The sequence below is a fragment of the Bubalus kerabau genome, chromosome 15 (assembly GCF_029407905.1).
Source record: "Bubalus kerabau isolate K-KA32 ecotype Philippines breed swamp buffalo chromosome 15, PCC_UOA_SB_1v2, whole genome shotgun sequence".
NCBI classification, from domain to species: Eukaryota; Metazoa; Chordata; class Mammalia; order Artiodactyla; family Bovidae; genus Bubalus; species Bubalus kerabau.
In genome coordinates, this window is record NC_073638.1 from 84,325,955 (window position 1) to 84,344,515 (window position 18,561).

Here is an 18,561-nt window from a genome sequence, read left to right on the forward strand (position 1 = left end):
GCACACAGGATTGGACCAGGGATCGAACCCGTTTCCCCTGCACTGGAATTGCAGTTTCAGCCACTGAACCATCAGGGGAGGCCCATACCCTAGGTTTTTTAAGGAAAGTTATGTAAACATAAGATCTTTATCTGTCTCCCTTATGACAAAATAAGAGATAAAAACATCAGGTGATACCATCCTCACCAATCCCCAGCACCAAGAGGTCTGCTGATCTATCTAAATATGCTAGAAACACATTAAAAGGCATGTTCAGGAGAAACAAGCAGGAATGTTGGCACATATTTTTTTTTCAAGTATACAATTTGTTTTTATTTACAATACCCTATAAAAATGTAAATTTAGAAACTTTTTAATTAATTAAAACCAAACAAAAAAGATAAAAGCACAGAAGAGAAGAGATAATCATCGAGCCTTCACTTGATCGGCTGTGAAGGGAAGGCAGGGGGTGATGGCAGAGGGGACGAGGGGGCGCGTGGGGCACAGTGGGGAGAAGTACAGGCGGAGAACAGGAGGGCCTCACTGCTGTAGGATACATTTATGTGCAAAACGTTCATTCGCGTATTAAATACCGTAACCTGCCCCCCTCCCCCCTACATTCAGAAACGTGAGAGCAGCGAGGTGTGCTCAGGACAGGCCGGTGAGATCAATCAGATGCTATCTGCTCAGGGCTGGCATCACCAGGGACCCGGGCCCGCATCCGGGTGACTGCGGAGCGGGAGAGGGTGGTGACTGCGGAGCGGGAGAGGGTGGTGACCGGGGCACAGGCCGCCCCGCCCGGACGCAGACCCAGGCCCTGGCTGCACCAAGGGGCTAGGGCAGCGCTTCCGCGTGCGGCGCAGAGGGACCGAGGGGCGGAGCGGCGGCCTGCGCTCCCGTGGGGAGGTGCGGAGGTCCCCCCAGGATACCAAGTACAGACAGGGAAGGAGACGTCAGAGAATGGCTTACTGCAGCGGTCTCAGGAAGACAGAAGGAGCGCGCTGAAGCTGCGTGGTGGAAGCAGGCTCCAGGCCGGCCGTCTCCCGCAAGCCTCCGCGCACCTGAAGGCACGGGCTCAAATAACCGCGGCTGGAGCAGGACCCAGGCTAACTGTGTGCCGTTTCCACCGCGGTGGACAGAACCGAAGGAAACCCGAGTGGGGAGGAGACAAGGAACGGCTCAGCTGAGAGCTGGGCACCGGCCAACTGAGAGCTCTGAGTTTATTACACGTGCTGCATACCCTACATTTTATTAGAACAAGTAGGACCCACCAAATTAATCAGAAGATGGAGGAGGAACAGATTAAAAACACATCAGCTGGTTTGTGGTTAGAGAAGGGATGCTGTGCCAACTAAATTTCTCAGTCTAAACTCATTCTTTAAGGACCCTTTGGAGACCACATAAACATACGTATCGGGGTGTATGTGCGCGCATATATACTTATATTTCTACTTCATCAGCTTTCCTACAGTCATATTAATAGGGGCGATGAGGGAAGGAATTCTGTGGCAGGCTACAACCTACTCTGAGCTGGAGCGGTGGTGGGGGATGAAGGGAGAGGTTATGGTTGTGTCTCAAGGGCAAAGAAAAGGCAGAATGGAGAAGAATCGAGTAAGGTGGGACATGCAGGACTGTCACACGGAAGGTAAGAAAACCAGCAGAAGTGTGAACCCAGCCACATTTCACAGAGCAGTGGGGAGTACCTGGCATTCAGAGGCAAGCCCTGTGAACGGGCCTCGGCCCCACCGGACGCTCTGGGGAGCGCGCTGCCTTCCCTGCCTTGTTGGAGCAGCACTGCACTGGTGACAGCAGCAGAGCGGGAGGCCGCCAGGGGGGCACGGGCGCGGGGCCTGTGCCGTGTGCCCTGAGGCCGCCAAGGGGGCACGGGCGCGGGGCCTGTGCCGTGTGCCCTGAGGCCGCCAAGGGGGGCACAGGCGCGGGGCCTGTGCCGTGTGCCCTGAGGCCGCCAAGGGGGGCACAGGCGCGGGGCCTGTGCCGTGTGCCCTGAGGCCGCCAAGGGGGGCACAGGCGCGGGGCCTGTGCCGTGTGCCCTGAACTAGCCTACGGCACAGGGCAAGGAGGCCCGTGTGGATGAGTTCAGACAGCAGTCATCTGCACCAGAACCCCAGCCCATGCAACCTCTCCTATCGGACACTGAGAGATCTGGACCCCAGCTGGTATTTCACTGGGAGGGTTCTGCTGTGGCCACAGTGCTTTACATCCAGCAGACACTCGTGTATTTCACAGAAGTGTTTAATCTCTTCCACTGGATTCATGACGTCTTATGCCCCTTTCACCCCCAACCTCCTCAACGTAACTTCTAAAGTGCCAGCTTCAGTGAGATGTGGAATTCTGCTATTTCCAACTTACTGCAGTTTTGTCTCCAGCAAGTTCAGTTTCTGTCGGTCAACGTAACGAGAAAAGAGGGATACTAGGTTTGTGGGTATAGAGATTGGCTTGGCCAGGCCCGTCTGGGGAATCCGCAAAAGTTCTCGGGTTGCCACAAACATCACCTCCGTCCTAACAGGGAAAACCGATAATAATAATAATGTAAGAAAAGGAATGAAAAAGAGGACATGAAAGAACTTCAAAGAAGAAACACGGCCCAGACTGACCATGGGTTGCTTTGCGCCGATTCTGAAGCGGCGTCTGAGCTCTGTAGGTCTTCCCCGCGGCTCAGGACGACGAGGAGCAGGGACAGGCCAAACTGCAAGAGGAGACAGAGGGCGTGAGACACCGCGCCGACGGGGGGCCAGGCGGTCGAGGGGGCGGCACTGAATGCAGGCACCCCTCGCCGTGCTGCTCCTAGCCCGCGCAGAGCCCAGAGGCGTCCCTCCAGACTCGGCAGCTCAGGCTCTCTCAAGGGCAACGGCTCCCCCATCCCACCCTTCGATGAAAAGTGGACTCTTCCCTGTCACAAGATGGGCAGGGGGTAGCTTTTCTCCTATTTACTAGAACAGAAATAGAAGGGAGAGTTACATGAAGACAAATTTTGATACAGAAAATTAAAGTTCATAGAAAAAACAAAAACAAAAATAGAGTTTGAATTAAGAAAACAGGTGTTAAAGTCCTGTGGGAAAATAAAGAAAAAGAAATGGAATGATTAGGCTGTAAAGAAAACATTTCCTTAAAAAATGACATACGTATCTGGAAATACAAAGGCTTAGAGGGTGTTAATGAGAGTTTAAAAGATAAAAAAAGAGAGAGGATAAACAGATCCATCTACCATATCTAGGACTGTTAAAATTTAGCAACATGCTGTAGAGAGATATATAAATACTTATTTTACTCCGTGGGCAGTAAGAGCAGAAAACACGGACTCTAAAGGGGCACAAACATGGACAAGACTGAGGTTAAACACATGAATCATGGCTATCGTGGCCCATGAAGAGAAGCTGGGCAGATTCTGGGATTCCCTCCCCCCTTTCTGAGTTCACCTCACAGAGGATAACCTCGCCTTTCCACAAAGTTCCCTTCATGTCACTGTCAGAAAAACAACAGGTTACATAATCTCGTCTGACTTCAGGCTTTTTGACTGCCTTTATCAAAATTAAAGCTAAGAGACCAAATAACGAGGAAGGCACACAACTTTGGGACCCCTGTCTTGCGTCCCAAGGCACCGCCACCCTCTCAGTCTCTGAGGCGCTCACTGCCCTTAGAGCCAGGCTCTCCAGGTTTTCAGGTGCCAGAAGAAAACCCGCCTCGGTCTCCTTTTCCCTTTACTGTAACGGATGGTCCCGAGTGAGCGCCACTGTGTACCCAGCATTAAACTGCATCGTTCACAGCTGCCTGCTCATCTAAGTGACGCTGACATCACCTCCACTTTACAGATCAGGAAACCGTGGATCAGCAAAGCAAAATGATCTGTTCATGGCCACAAACCTAGGACGCGGCCGACGAGGAGTGGAAACCTGCTCTGTCTAAAAGCTTACCGCTCTCCTTCTGTATTTATGCTTCCCCTGGGAGTCTCTGGATCTTTAATCTGATATAAACGAAATATGAACTGGGATGTCTTGTGACAGAGACGGCTCATTACCTACCTAATCCTCTTTCCTCCTACTAGATCTGACTTCACCCGTGGTGACAATGACGTGAACTCAGAGATGTTTCCAGCTTTCCCTGCACTCGGGTGTGGCGTGAGACTAAGAGCTGGCCATTGAGATCAAGTAGAAGTCGGTGGTTAGAGCTCCAAGTGAGGAGGCCAGCTCCCCCACACCCTTCAGCCCTCTAAACCCTCCTCTCCTCCTGATGCAGAGCAGAGCCCTAAATTCCACACCCACTGAGGGTGCAAGCGTGGCAGCTGCTGCTGGGATGGCACAGCGGGGGACCAAAGGAGTCTGCACCCCGACACACACCGGGTTTTCTCCACGTGAGGTACAGAGCACCCTGTCTTGTGAAAACCACTACCATCTCCAGCTTCTGTCACCACGAGCTTAATGGAGCTCCCCGCTGAGGTTACAGCTCCAACCCCCTCACCCTCCTGTTTCCCGCCACGACGGCCACAGCGGCCATCATTTGTACCCGTACCTCGGACTGAGAAGGCTCGCAGGGCTCAGGGCTCACCTTGTTCTGGAGCACGGCAGAGAGGTGTGGGTTGGACGGAGCTGGGGCCGCTGCACTCTGAGGTAGGTTCATCAGCTGCTGCAGAAGGCTGGTGACGGTCACTGGTGGAAGATGGTAGAGGAGGAGAGAGAAGGGACTCAATAGGCATGGCAGCACCTACCGAAAAACAGAACGGACAGGCCATCACAGTCTGGTTAACTGCTACTTCAGCTATACCCATTAGTGGGCAGGGACGGAGGGGTGCCCACTGCCCCAGGCAAGATGTAACAAAGGAGCCTGACAAGTCCGGCAGATACTGTCAGCATCTCAGCAGCAGATTCCACGGTAACTGCTGAGAATTTTTTCCACTCGTACAGGAACATCATTACTTGTGTGAAGCGAGGGGGCAAAATCACTTCTCAAATACAGAGCAAGATACATGATAGAACATCGGTATTCACTGTGCAAATACTCAGATGCTTACACTGTGCTGGCACTATGGGCTAAAAGCACATGATGAACAGGACAGACCCTCAGGCTCCAAGACACAGAGAAGCCGTGAGTCAACTGCCAGCTTAACTACTGTGCGAGGCACTCGAACACGGGTAAATTCCTAGAGTCAGAGAGTTACTGAGAAGTATTTTCAGACTTAATGGTATCTTAATTTATCTTTATAAAAGCTCAATGAGGAAACAGAGAAATGATCAATCAATGTTTATAGATCAGAGAAGCTAAGTGATCAGAAACCCAGACTTTGGTTACAAAGCTAGTAGCCAGAACCAGAATTCAAGGCTGCTGGATTCCAGCCTGCTAGCTCACTCATTCTGCTTTGCCGTAAGGCCCAGGCTGGGAAACTGCAATACAGAGCTACTGGTGTAACTGGGTTATGACACTTGAAATCAAGGGTGCTTCCAGCACTCAATGACCACAGCATAAAAAATGAAGGCTGGTTCCACTTTAAGTAGCATTTAAGACTAGAGAAGACTCCTTTTTATGATCGACTATTCTAAATAAACAGAGCTTTAAAAATTAAAGCATTCTTGCGTGCGTGCTAAGTCACTTCAGTTGTGTCCAACTCTGTGCGACCCTATGGACTGTAGCCCACCAGGCTCCTCTGTCCATGGGATTCTCCAGGCAAGAATGCCCTCCTCCAGGGGATCTTCCCGACCCAGGGACTGCACCCGTGTCTCTCATGTCTCCTGCACTGGCAGGTAGGTTCTTTACCACTAGTTCCCCCTGGGAAGCCCAGAGCATTTTCAAACACACACAGAAGTGCAAACAACGGTATAGTGAAGTCCACGAACCCACAACCCAACTTCAACAATTCAATCAGTAACAGGGTGCCAACCTCATTAAATCTATGTTCCTCCCATGTCACATCATCTTGGTCATAAATAGCAATACTTCAATTCTGTCACAATATTATCGTACCTGTGGAAGTTTAACTCCTTAATGATCATCTAATATCCACTCCAAACTCAAATTAGTCCAACAGTCTCAGAAATGTCTAGGAGCCGATTTGTTCTAACGATGATTCAAATCGGATCCACACGCTGCATGGTGGCTCTAAGGCTTTTAGAATCTGTTAACAGGTCCTCCGTCACTTGCCCATCTCCTTTTCTCGTGCCATTTATTTGAAGAAACTGGGTCATTTGTCCCATAGTTTGAATCTGGCTAATGGCACCTCTGTGGTATCACTTAAGAATGACCCAATCTTCAGTCTTTCCCCCATAAAAACTAGTAATTATGATCAGAGGTTTGACTGAACTCGAGTTCAGCAGAGGGGGCAGGGCGGTGCGCGGCAAGGACACCCATGGAGAGCTGAGAGCTCCCTCCGCGCGGGGTCAGGAAGCACGCAGTTGCACTGCTCCCCTCCGTGGGGCTGGCGGTCGTCTGCGGGTTCAGGTGTGGCCAGCCTGCCCCAACCAAAGAAATGAGAAAATCCCCATTCGTGTCAGAAACCAAGAAAGCTGAAAGATTACTATGGTTCTGTGTAAAAGACGCACAGACCAACTTGAAGGAACCTCCTTTCGGTCACAATGGGATAATTTGTGTCAGAAACAAAAATTAACACCAGAGGATTGCTGTAGATCGGATATGTTTAATGAGTTCATAATGATATGAAAAAAAATGTAGAGATTGCTTGGTCATCAACTCATTATTCTGAAAAGTGGTAAGTAAAGGAAAAGAAGCATTTATCCTGCTGCATTACAGCCAAATGTCCCACGCTTTCAGCTCCAGTAATGGCTGCTGCCGAGACAGACTGTTTTTTCCATTAGGAGCTTGTAAAACGGCAATTTTCTCATTTCTTTGGAATTTATTAGCTGAAATTCTTCTATAAAGAACAACTTCCTAATATCAACACTCTAGTCACCTTGACTTTTGGCTGTAATGCAGCAGGATAAATGCTTCTTTTCCTTTACTTACCACTTTTCAGAATAATGAGTTGATGACCAAGCAATCTCTACATTTTTTTCATATTATGAACTCATTAAACATATCCGATCTACAGCAATCCACTGGTGTTAATTTTTGTTTCTGACACAAATTATCCCATTGTGACTGAAAGGAGGTTCCTTCAAGTTGGTCTGCGCGTCTTTTACACAGAACCACAGTAATCTTTCAGCTTTCTTGGTTTCTGACACGATACTCCATGACTATCTTGTACATTTTATGCCTCAGACCTGGAACCTGCTATTACTTCAAACAAACAGTATTTAGAGATGTGGTCTATTACTCTTTAACACATACAGGTAAAATCTTAGCCTCTATATTCAACCAAGTTTTCCTCACTAGCACATAAGCTCCACTACAGAAGGCCTCTCTGGGCTCCTAACTCCTAGCACCAAGAATTAGGCACTATACTTATAGGGCCTACATAACAGTGCCTGGGACACAGAAGTGCTTAGTAAGTATTTGCTGAGTGAAGAAATTCTTTCAATTCTATTATTTCAGAAAGAATAATTTTCACTCATAAATAAATGAGTAAAAGAATAAATTTCACTCGGGTTCATTCGCATAAATTCTATTACTTTGAATCTCATACTTAATAATATTAGCCCTTTGCGCTAATCATATCAATTTCTTGCTTTGAACTTCTAATACTATTTTGAATTTTGCTCATCTTTCAAGTATTGTGATAGGAATAAGCAGAGAACAATTCTTACAAACTTGATAATCATGTTTCAAATTCTAGCCCACGGCTTCCCTAGTGGCTCAGCAGTAAAGAATCCGCCTGCTAGTTCAGGAGACATGGGTTTGATCCCTGGTGCAGGAGGATCCCACATGCCTTGGAGTAACTATGCCGGTGTACCCCAGCTACTAAAGCCCACACCCCCGAGAGCCTGTGCTCCGCAACAAGAGGAGCCTGAGCACAGTAACCGAGCGGCCCTGCTTGCCGCGACTAGAGGAATGCCCGTGCAGCGACAAAGACCCAGCACAGTCAAACATAAATAAAATTTAAAATACTACTATTAATATAAAGAAAATGAAACCCACAAATTCTAGCCCAGTTTAAACTGCTTAAAAGCACTGGCCCAGTTCTTGTGGGACACCATTCAAGTCTACAGGTCAGTGTTAAACCACTAATAACAGCCCATGAATGATACTTTATATCCAATAAGGTAACCGGGATCATGAATGGCAAATAGTGAGCGGTCAGACCCAGCTGGGGGCCTGGTCTTCTCTCTGTAAACACTGATTCAGCAAGTCTGGGGTAGGGCTGAACTATTTGCTTCCAAAGCAGTTCTAATACAGATCACAGCTTAACAACTGTGCCACATAAGATGGAATTACTGCTTTCCTCATGTTTAGGAACACAGTCTGTTGGATAAAGAAGTGGCATTAAAAATACAGGTTTGGAGTCAAGTTTTTGCTTTAAATACTCAAATCATTGAGCCAAAGATTAGGTAAAAGAACACAAAAGGGATAAGGGGGAAAAATAAGAAGTCTGGCTTCTAGAAATCTTATACACTGTGAAGACCCAAAGGAAAGAGGACCCCACGTGGTGGGTCACCTCATCCTGTGCGTCCTTCTTGATGAGGAAAGGGAGGTTCCTGGCTGTTGTCATGAGAATGTCAGCTGCTTGCTCTGTGGAGAGGAAAGGCAGAATCCGGGCCACCATTCTCTTCCCCTTTCGGATACACATGATCTGTACAAAGTGGTCATCACTCGGCCTGTGGGGGAAGAAAATGCCAACTTAGGTCAGCAAGAACAATATAAAAACCACCTTTCTCCTCTTACATGTTACTAGATGAACACACTGCATTTATTTTCACTCTGCAATGATCTGTACTACAAAACAGTGAGAATTACTTTACCACTCTCAACCAAATAATAAAAAGTAAATTCTTCGAGTTTCATGAATACTGAAAATCATTTCAAAAATTGTACATTAAAAAAACTAATCAAACTATAGGCATTGATTTCCTTTATTAACTTTCAAGGAACTACACAAATGACACGGTTAAAACAGCAAAGTCTGGAAATATATATATATAAATAATAGTCATCATCTCAGAGATAATTTACTAGTGTTATCATTTTGAAGACATTTTTGCTGTGTATTATATATTTTTATCTTTCATTTTTTAAAAAGGGGGGATCCATATAATTTATATGGCTTGTTACTTGACTTTTTTCACCTGACAACTTCTTATGAACACTTTTCCATGGCAATACATAATACTTTATAGATTTTACTGGCTGCATAACAGTCCAATCTATGGAGAAACCCAGATTTATTCAACCAAGCTCCCTGTCAGTCCAACTCCGGAAAAGATGTGCTAAAAAGAAGGTCCTTTTCAAAAAGTTTTGTTTTGCGTATGTCCTAGCTTAAAAGAACCATCAATTCTCTTGCATGGGCAAAGACAAAGGGAGTGTCCTCTTGCATTTATCAAATAAATATTGTGATTTCTAGAACATTTACCATTAGCAAGATTCTATTCCAGATACTAGGTAGGAGAGAGATGACAGAGAGACAGAGAAATCATACTAAGAAGCTTAGTCTTCACTGGAAGACTGACTGGCTTCCACAGCAAATAACTGTATGGCAACCCCAAGAAAGTATGAATGTTTACACTTTCCATCTTAGTAGGAAACAAAATACATAAAGATTACACGGTTGATTCCTGGGTTGGGAAGTTCCTCTGGAGAAGGGAATGGCAATCCACTCCAGTATTCTTGCCTGCAGAATTCCATGGACAGAGAAGCCTGGTGGGCTACAGTCCGTGGGGTCGCAAAGAGTCGGACACAACTGAGTGACTAACACACACACACAACACACAAGCATAAACTAGATACAATCTATAAGCTCAACAAAAGAAACTAAACAATGTTTCCCACTGTCTCCAGCGTCCAGCACGGTTCCTAATAGATACTGAAGAGGTACTTGCTAAATAAATGAATTCAAGATACATATATTTCCTCCCCCCCACCCCGGCCCAAAAGGATTCTAAAATGTTTTATATGGAGTGGCATTTGAGTTAGGCCAAAAGCAAAGACTCTGAGCTTACTGAAATGGTAAAGAAGGGTAAGGGTAGAATGTATAAAGCCCAAAGGAATCTAGTGAGACTAACATTTTTACCAAAGGACACAATTCTTACCTCTCCTGTCCAGGCAATTTCCCCCTTAAGTTGTCATACATGCAACAAATTTTGTGCTTTCTTTCATCCATCAAGGCAGGTCGCTCTTCTTCCAGACTTAAGAGATAACGCCTTTCGTAATCCTCCACATCAAGCAGTAAACTATAGGTCTACAGGAGAGACAAAGCCGGCCTCAGCAAACTCAGAACATTAGGTGAACAACTCGGCCATTCAGGACTAGCAGACAACAACCTAAGAGTGAAGCTCATGGAAGTAACAGTGAGAGGGAAACCTGCTCTCTTAACCCACAGAAACACTGTGAAACAACTTAAAAAAAAGAAAACCGCCTTCAGGTATCATTCCCTGTCCCTTCTTAACCGCTAATCCAGCAGGCGATGGTAATGAAATGATTATCCACTTTCCAAATTTTCCAGCAGCGGCAGTGTTAGTAATGTGAACAACAGGCGCCACCGCGTCCCGTGATGCCTCTATCTGTGAAAACGTAACAGCTAACGACTACAGGGTCCCAGGCCCCACTCCAAGCACCATGCAAATACTCACTCACAGAGTACTCACCACAGCCCAGTGAGAAGAGACTCTCAGCATTTTCATTTTTAAAGATAAAGACGGCACAGAAAGATTAAATGACTTGCCTCAAGTCACAGGTTTGGTGAGAAATGAAAAAGACGTGTTTTGGAGCCTGTTCTCAGAGGCTGTGCTCTTAACTCCTATACTCCATGCCCCACAACATGGTGTTTATGGTCCAACACTAGCTGCCGACTGCTGATTCTCCGTAGAACCCAGGACAGTGCCCAGCACCCAGGGAATGGTCAATAAATACACGTGAACTGGCTGAACAGACAATCCATTCACAGGCAGAACAATTTTTCTTTTCATTTTCTTAGAAAGATGCCCTGCCCTAAAACACTCAGCCGTTAACTGAACAAGCTTGGACAAAACCCCAGGACTTCTAATTGTAACTGCAGTGCTTTCTCCATGAGGCCACAGGTGAGGTAAACCACACTCCCTTCCAGCACGCCCTGTACACAACAGGCGCTTTACACAAACACGTACATTAATTAAGATCACAGGACACTAACCGATTGTTTACTTTCCCACGTGCTGCGTACACATACATTTCACAGTTCGCTTAATTGAAACTAACTACAGCAACTTTAGCAATTCTAAAACTTACTTTCTCAATTATGAAAAGGGTTTTTCGTCTTTTGTCCCGAACCTGTTTTTCTTTTGTCTCCTAAAAAAAGACAAGACATTTCAGTATGAACTCTTTAACCATGTTAAGAATAATTTACTGCTGGTAAATTCTATAGGTAATTCTATTTGTGACAGGACTGTGAAGATTAATAATCAAACAAAAGTAATGTGGACAAAGGTCACGGAGTTGACTGAATAAACCCACACATAAACTATTAACTAAATTCACAGATAAGCAAAAGGTATTGGAGAATGCGATAGAAAATGAAGATATCATAGGAAAATCTTAAACACACAGAAAATGACAGTTTTAAAAACTGGAATAAACAGCTAATGCTGTTTGTAGCCAGGGTTACCCAGTTCAAAGGCTCCTGCCACCCCAGGTCCTGCCTGGCTGCCTTAGGATTCCAACCCAGGGACCGTCAAAGAAGCAGTGCTGACTCAGACTTCCTTAAACACACAATTCTGCGGCTACTTACATCATCCTCACTCCGAGACGTCACAACAGCATCAATCATTTTTCGGGGATTATTCACACTAGAGACAGTGAGCTTTCCCAAAGAGCCCTCAAACTGCACTGCAAGGACAAAAATTGCCAACAAGTAAAAACCCAGCAACACAGGCAGACAGCATTCAGAGAAGATCATTACAGTCTCTCTTTTCTGGCCCCACTGCATGGCCTGTTGTTTAGTTGCTGAGTCGTGTCCGACTCTTTGTGGCCTCATGGACTGCAGCCCGCCAGGCTCCTCTGTCCGTGCGATTTCCCAAGCAAGAATACTGAAGCAGGGTGCCATTTCCTTCTCCAGGGGATCTTCCTGATCCAGGGATCGAACCTGTGTCTCCTCTGTCCCTTGCACCGGGAGGTGGGTTCTCTGCTGCTGAGCCTCCAGGGAAGCCCCGCTGTGCTGCATGTGGGGACTTTAGTTCCCCTGACCAGGGATGGAACTCAAGCCCCCTGCTGTGGAAGCACAGTCTTAACCACTAGACTGCCAGGGAGGTCCTATGTTCTCTAGTCTTTACTCCAGACCTAAAAATTCACTACAAAAATCTATGTATTATCTAAGGCAATGTCTTAACAAAATCTATCCTTTCCCATTTTTTTTTGGTTGTAATAATAAAAAGTCTAAAGTATCTTCCCCGTTATCTATTTTATGGATACTAGAAATTATAACATTTTAAAAAGTCATGGAATCTCAAGCAGAAATGGACTTAAAAGGTCATCTGTCAAAATATCCACTCTGCGCTTGAATCAGCGGCCTCCGCGTCTGTCAAGGACAGCGGTGCCGTGTGCATCGGTCTCACACGTCTGCATCCCATCATCCACACGCCGCTGCTGCGCTGTCCTGCCAACAGCACGGCGCGCCTCCCTGCCGTGGGCGTGGGGACGGCGACCTCACCTGGCTTGTAGGTGTGCTCCAGCTTGGCCACCTGAGGTGTGATGAGCTTGGTACGCTCCTTTTTTGGGCCGTCACCTTGCATTTCTTCAGCAGCTGACAGTTTCTCCAGTTTTTCAAAGTAATTCTACCACGCGAGAAGACGGTTTCAGTTGCAGCAAGCACAGCACACGGCCGCTCTTTACCATGAAGCGGCTTATACCAGGGGCAGCGATGCTGCTCATGCTCTATATGTACTGGCTTTTAACTTTCGTCAGATTGTGAAGAACTTATCAAAAAATCCTGCCTTCAAAATTAGCATCAATGGAAACATCATTAGACTGCCAAGATTCTTAATTTTAAGAACCAGATTACTGATGCCAAAAAGATTTGAAAATATTGGTTTGAGTCTCTAAAGTTTAGAAATAAAAGGCACATATGCAAACCTTTCAGTGAATATTGTGAGAGATTCTTCAGCTTGAAAAACGGGACAAAATTCTTACCCACTTGAAGACTACCTCAGAAGAAAATTCTACCAATATTTAAATGAGTATCTTCACCAGGGTAAGCAACTACACTTATCTTTCAGACTGGCATAGAGTACATACCTGATAATAAAAATCATCCAGGTAGGGATCAGTGCTTTGCAGTTGCATCATCTGGATTTTAGAGACCCAGTCTTTTTCTCGCTGCAGCATGAGGTTGGCATACGGATCCTTTCGGATATGATCCTGATGACTGCTCCGGTGACTCCCTCTGTCTCCTGCACCGTTGAGATTCCGATGTTGACTGGAAAAGAAGTACAGGTCACATGCACTCCGAGAGGACACATGAATACGCCTTATAAAGATACTTGAGTAAACCAGGCCAACTAAAAAATAAATTCCCCTTTGCTTTTATTAAAAAAGGAGTGAAAAAGAATAGAATCTTAACAAAATTTGAGAGGAAAGAGCTATGCAATACCTAACCAGAGGACTAAGCTAAGATCTGGGTGCTTTACCATAAGCTAAGCACCTTCACCTATGGACTTGTGTATAAGCCCCACAACAACCCTATGAGGTCCATAGGTTTATTTTCCCCACTTGAGGCAACAAACTGAGCTCAGAAGAGATCAGGTGCCTTGCCCAAAGCAATACACCTGGCAGCAGTGAGGTCTGAGCACAGGCCAACTTGACTCCAAGTCTACATACTTTTAAGAAACTTGTTGAAATTTATGATATACTTTAAACACATAGAAAGGTCCAGCAAACATTCAAAAATCCATTTATTCACCATTTGGACTTCATGAAAAAATTATTTGGTCAAATTTGCTTCAGATTTTTAAAAAGTGATATTAAAGTAACACAGTGCTACATTTACAGTTGAAGGCCCACTTGTGGCCCTCGAGATCACAGTTTCCAGCTTCCCTTCCTTCCTATAGGAACCACTATCCTGACTCTGATACATATCCTTCATGAAATATTTTTATACTTATATTACTGGTACATCTACCTTTAAATATCATACAGCAGTGTTCCATTTTACACAAATGGAATCAGGCATGAAATTCTGCTCCTTGATTCTTAATCAGCATTATGTGTTTCATACTTGTCCACAGTGATAACATATCCCCAGGTATGTTCTGAAAAGTGAAACTGTTAGGATTCAATGTACCTACACTGTCACCCCTATCGTTTATTGCCAAATTCTCTCTCCAAAGGCTACATATATTCCACTCTTGCTAACAACGAGAGTGTTGAGACACTTCATGTTTTGCCGTCTGAGGATATAAAATGATTATCTAATTTCAATCTGCACTTTTCTCAGTACAGGTGAGCCTGAAAATCTTTGCATTTTTATGAGCCATGTAGGTTTCCTCTATTGGAAAACTGCATGCTTGTGTTTGATGCCTTTTGTTATACAGAAATTTAATATATTTTTACAATTTCATAAAAAATATTTGTAAACACCTTTATTCAGTGATAACTACTGTACAAAGAAACATACAATTCAATGTATACAAATCAGTAAGTCTGGAAAAATGCCAACACTTGTCATGCCATCAGCATAGAAAAGGCACTAGACAGATACACCCACTCCTTGGGTCCCTTTGTTCTTCTTCCCTTTTTGAGGAGTTGTGGGGCGGGGGGTAAGATGCTTAACATGAGATCTACCCTTTTAAATTCTGAAATGCACAATACCATAATGTCAACTGCAGGCTTCAGAAGCTTGTATTTTAACAGTCAATGTATTATTAATCTTTTCCTTTATGGTTTGTATTTTTTGTGTCTTAAAGGCCCATACTAGTTTTTTACCTCTGCAAAAAATATTCCAGAATTTTTTTTTTTGAAAGAAAAAGGAAATTACACATAAAGAACCATAAAAGGGAAAGCTGTAAAAACTTCAAAGTTATGTTTAATTCTCTTATTTTATGTATAAGAATGATAATAAAATATAAGCTCCATGAAAGCAAGGGCTTGTTATGTCTTGTTCTTCTTCTAATCCCCCAAACTGACCACAGTAGCTGGTCACAGCTAGGGCCACATATATATATATTTGAATGAGGATGAAACAGAGGCAAAAATAAAGTGGCTGTTGGCTTTACATAAGACCCCAATGTAATGTTAGAGACTATACTTCAAGATTACCTCTGAGCCGAGATGGTAAACAAAAATGTAGTTAAAAGTATGGGAAGAATTTGGTAAGGAGTGAGTATAACATGTTGACCACCCCCCACCCCAGATCTAAACTGCATTTCAGAATTATATTAACTTGGAAATAAGTTGATAAGCTTTAGTCATTCAAAGCTTGTGCGTTACATAAAATAGCACATATAATCTGACTTAGCCAGTTGAAATAAGCTCAATATTGATAAATTTACTTAAAAAGTAAGCTAGATCGGTCAAAAATGAAACATAAATTAAGAAACCACAAAAGAGAAGGTTAAGTACTTACTTTCTATTCTGTTGCTGTCTCTGATGCAAAAGTCGACGGTGCTGTGGATGAAGGTGGGTTGTGTCTGGTCTAAACATTGGAGCCTGTGATCTAAGAAAAAAGGGAAAGATGTTCAGTTCTGTCCTTTTGATGACCTGAAGCTTTAAAGAATGTGGTCAATAACTGGATAACTTCACACAGGTTCACCCAAGAGAATGTTGGTGTCTACTCTAAGAAGATCTTTCATAAGGAAGATATAGCTGTATTTTCATATCTTCCACGAAAGACAATTATCAACTCCCAAGAAGACAATCATAAAATCTGAGTGAATCAGCAGTAAGCTAGTCTAATTCTCTTTGCTCCTAACTGTTAAAGAGAGGTCTCTAACTAAATTTAATGTACTCAAATTCACATTTGGAAATGACACTGAAAATATACATGTGACGGTTAATTTAATATGTCGACTTGTCTAAGACACCCAGTTGTTTGGACACTCATCTAGATGTTGCTGTGATGGTATTTTGTAGATGCTATCAACATTTACAATTAGCTAACTTTAAGAAAGAGAGAGATGGCCCTAGATAATGTGGGTGGGCCTTGCCTATCAGTTGAAGGCCCTAAAAGGAAAACCAGTTTCCCAGAGAAGGAATTTTGCCTCAAGACTGGAACACGGGAAGGCCTGACTGAGTTTCCAGCCTGCTCACCTGCCCTACAAATTCAGACCTTAGGTTGCAACCACAACTTCCAACAGAATGTCCAGCCTGCTGGCCTGCCCTACGGATTTTGGACTTCCTAACCCCACAATCATGTAAGCCAATGCCTTAAAGTAAATCTCTTCTTTATATCCTACTGGTTCTGCTTCTCAGGAGAACCTTGAGACAACGTGATATATAATAAAACACAATTTCACTGAAGCAGGAACTTAAACCTCTATCGTAAAATCCCAGTGGAAGCAAGCAAGTAGCTAAGCACTGAGATTAGCTGACAACTCAGCATCTATTTCTCTGTTCCTCTTTTTTTTTTTGGCTGCACGATGTAGCTTGCTGGATCTCAGTTCCCCTGACTGAACGTGGGCCATGGCAGTGAAAGCGCTGAGTCCTAGCCATCAGGGACTTCCCTCTCTGTTCCTTAGTGTAAGACAATCCTTGTTAGGTGAGAAGCACTTCGCGCATGTATGTGTGTGTGTCAAATGGATACATAAGAAACTTTAGAAGAAATGAAAAAGGTGATTATTAACGTGCAAATGTAAGTAGGAAGCATCTTGTTGTTTAGTTGCTAAATTGTGCCCTACTCTTTGCGATCCCAAGGACTGTAGCCCATCAGGCTCCTCTGTCCATGGGATTTCTCAGGCAAGAATCCTGGAAGGGGTTGCCATTTCCTTCTCCAGGGGATCTTTCCGACCCAGGGATGGAACCCACCTCTCCAGCACTGGCAGGCAGTTCTTTATCACTGAGCCACCTGGGAAGCCCCAGAAGCACATGACTCGAGGGAAATGTGATTCATATGAAACCTTGGAGACCATCCAACATTTCTGTGTTTGGCAACTTGAGGATCAAATAACATCTCAAAATACATCATTTGAAAATAGCAAGGAGACTGCTACCTTCTATCACTAAACGTCAACAATCAAGAGACTCAACGGACCAGGGACAGTCACACTTCTCTGTATACCTTAGGTTTTGCAGGTGGGGTCCTGGGCCAGGGGGATGCTGCTGCGGAGGGGGTGGTGTAGCGGGGGGTGGGGCACTGAAGAAGGCGCGGAAGCCTGGCGCCGGGGGGAGCATCTGCCCAACTCGCCCTTGCAACAGCTTGGGATTCATGGCGGCAAGTGGGCTGCCCACGAATCCAGGCACCCGTGCAAACTGGCTGGGAGACATCCGTCCAGGCTGTAGCTGCAAGAAGAACAAGATCTTGGGTTTAGTTGATTGGCAGGTCCCCTTACTTTCATCCACAGAACAGTGAATACTGTTTCCATCAATAACTTTGCTTGAGAAAGTAATGGGGGGAAGAAAGAAGAGGCAGTAGGAATTGATTAGTAGCGAGAATAAAAAAAAGGGGGGGGGGATGTGAGCTAGCGAACGCTAGGATTTAGGTGAGCTCTTATACGGGCTGAGCTAATCCTATGCTTACCTGTGCTCCTCCAAGAAGCTGTGCTCTCTGGAGGGGGCTGAGGACAGGAGGGACGCTAGGGGGAAAAGGGTGGCCCAGCAGGGAGGAGTTCTAAAAAAAAAAGAAAACGAAAACATTAGAGTCATACCATAAAAACAGAGAAATAACAGGGGAACGCACTAGAAACGCAGAATAGACATGGACAGGAAAACTCCCAAAGGGTAGAGCTGAGCTGTCCACTGAAGGGACGTAAGAGAGAGTAACGCTAGGAGTTACGAACCGCTAGGATTATGTAACGTGAAAAAGAAAGCAGGAGAACGATGGACTGTAACAGCACGAAACCAGATCATACCAAGTTTAGATCTTTAAAGATACGAAGTGAGTTGAGGTAAGAAATAGCTGAACACGATGAACCATGTCTCCTGACCTGGGCACTCTTAAGATCCAGAGATTCAAGTATGGAGATTATGAAAAACATGTATCATTTAGGAGGTATCGATACACCAGGCACTGATCAGAAAACACACACTGCACGTCTTCACTAGGCTGAAGAGTGGCATACCGGGACACTGCAGAGCTGGTTTGGAGACATCCTCTCACCATAGGGAGCAGGATACCGTGGCGGCATTGGGGGCCGAACGTGGACAGCCTTTGGACACAGAATCTACAAGGACAAGCACACATACAACTGCACTCAGTGAAGCCAGTTTTCCCTCCACCTGTACCCCCTCCCCTCGAGTACTGGCAGAGACACAGAACTCAATGCGAAGCCCTACTTCTAAGCAAACTGCTATGGCTTTGGTCCACATGTAGAACCTTCAGTCACTTCCTCTCACAAATATCAAGCA

General features: G+C 45.0%; 1 protein-coding gene across 2 annotated transcripts in view; it reads right to left on the reverse strand.

Moving 5' to 3' along the window:
* Nucleotides 1-284: 284 nt before the first annotated feature.
* PATL1 (PAT1 homolog 1, processing body mRNA decay factor) overlaps nucleotides 285-18,561 on the reverse strand; it is a 28,999-nt gene continuing 10,722 nt past the window's right edge. Inside the window, exons 6-18 of one of the 2 annotated variants that reach the window (XM_055547235.1) lie at nucleotides 18,276-18,377; nucleotides 17,735-17,824; nucleotides 17,276-17,496; nucleotides 15,626-15,715; nucleotides 13,300-13,480; nucleotides 12,716-12,839; nucleotides 11,798-11,895; nucleotides 11,299-11,358; nucleotides 10,125-10,273; nucleotides 8,537-8,696; nucleotides 4,507-4,698; nucleotides 2,595-2,686; nucleotides 285-2,499 (exon numbers count right to left, since the gene is read on the reverse strand). In XM_055547235.1, coding sequence (XP_055403210.1) covers nucleotides 2,346-2,499; nucleotides 2,595-2,686; nucleotides 4,507-4,698; nucleotides 8,537-8,696; nucleotides 10,125-10,273; nucleotides 11,299-11,358; nucleotides 11,798-11,895; nucleotides 12,716-12,839; nucleotides 13,300-13,480; nucleotides 15,626-15,715; nucleotides 17,276-17,496; nucleotides 17,735-17,824; nucleotides 18,276-18,377 — 1,713 coding nt within the window. In that variant the 3' untranslated portion in view covers nucleotides 285-2,345. The remainder of the gene's footprint in view (nucleotides 2,500-2,594; nucleotides 2,687-4,506; nucleotides 4,699-8,536; nucleotides 8,697-10,124; nucleotides 10,274-11,298; nucleotides 11,359-11,797; nucleotides 11,896-12,715; nucleotides 12,840-13,299; nucleotides 13,481-15,625; nucleotides 15,716-17,275; nucleotides 17,497-17,734; nucleotides 17,825-18,275; nucleotides 18,378-18,561) is intronic. The other variant, XM_055547236.1, reaches the window with a different exon arrangement.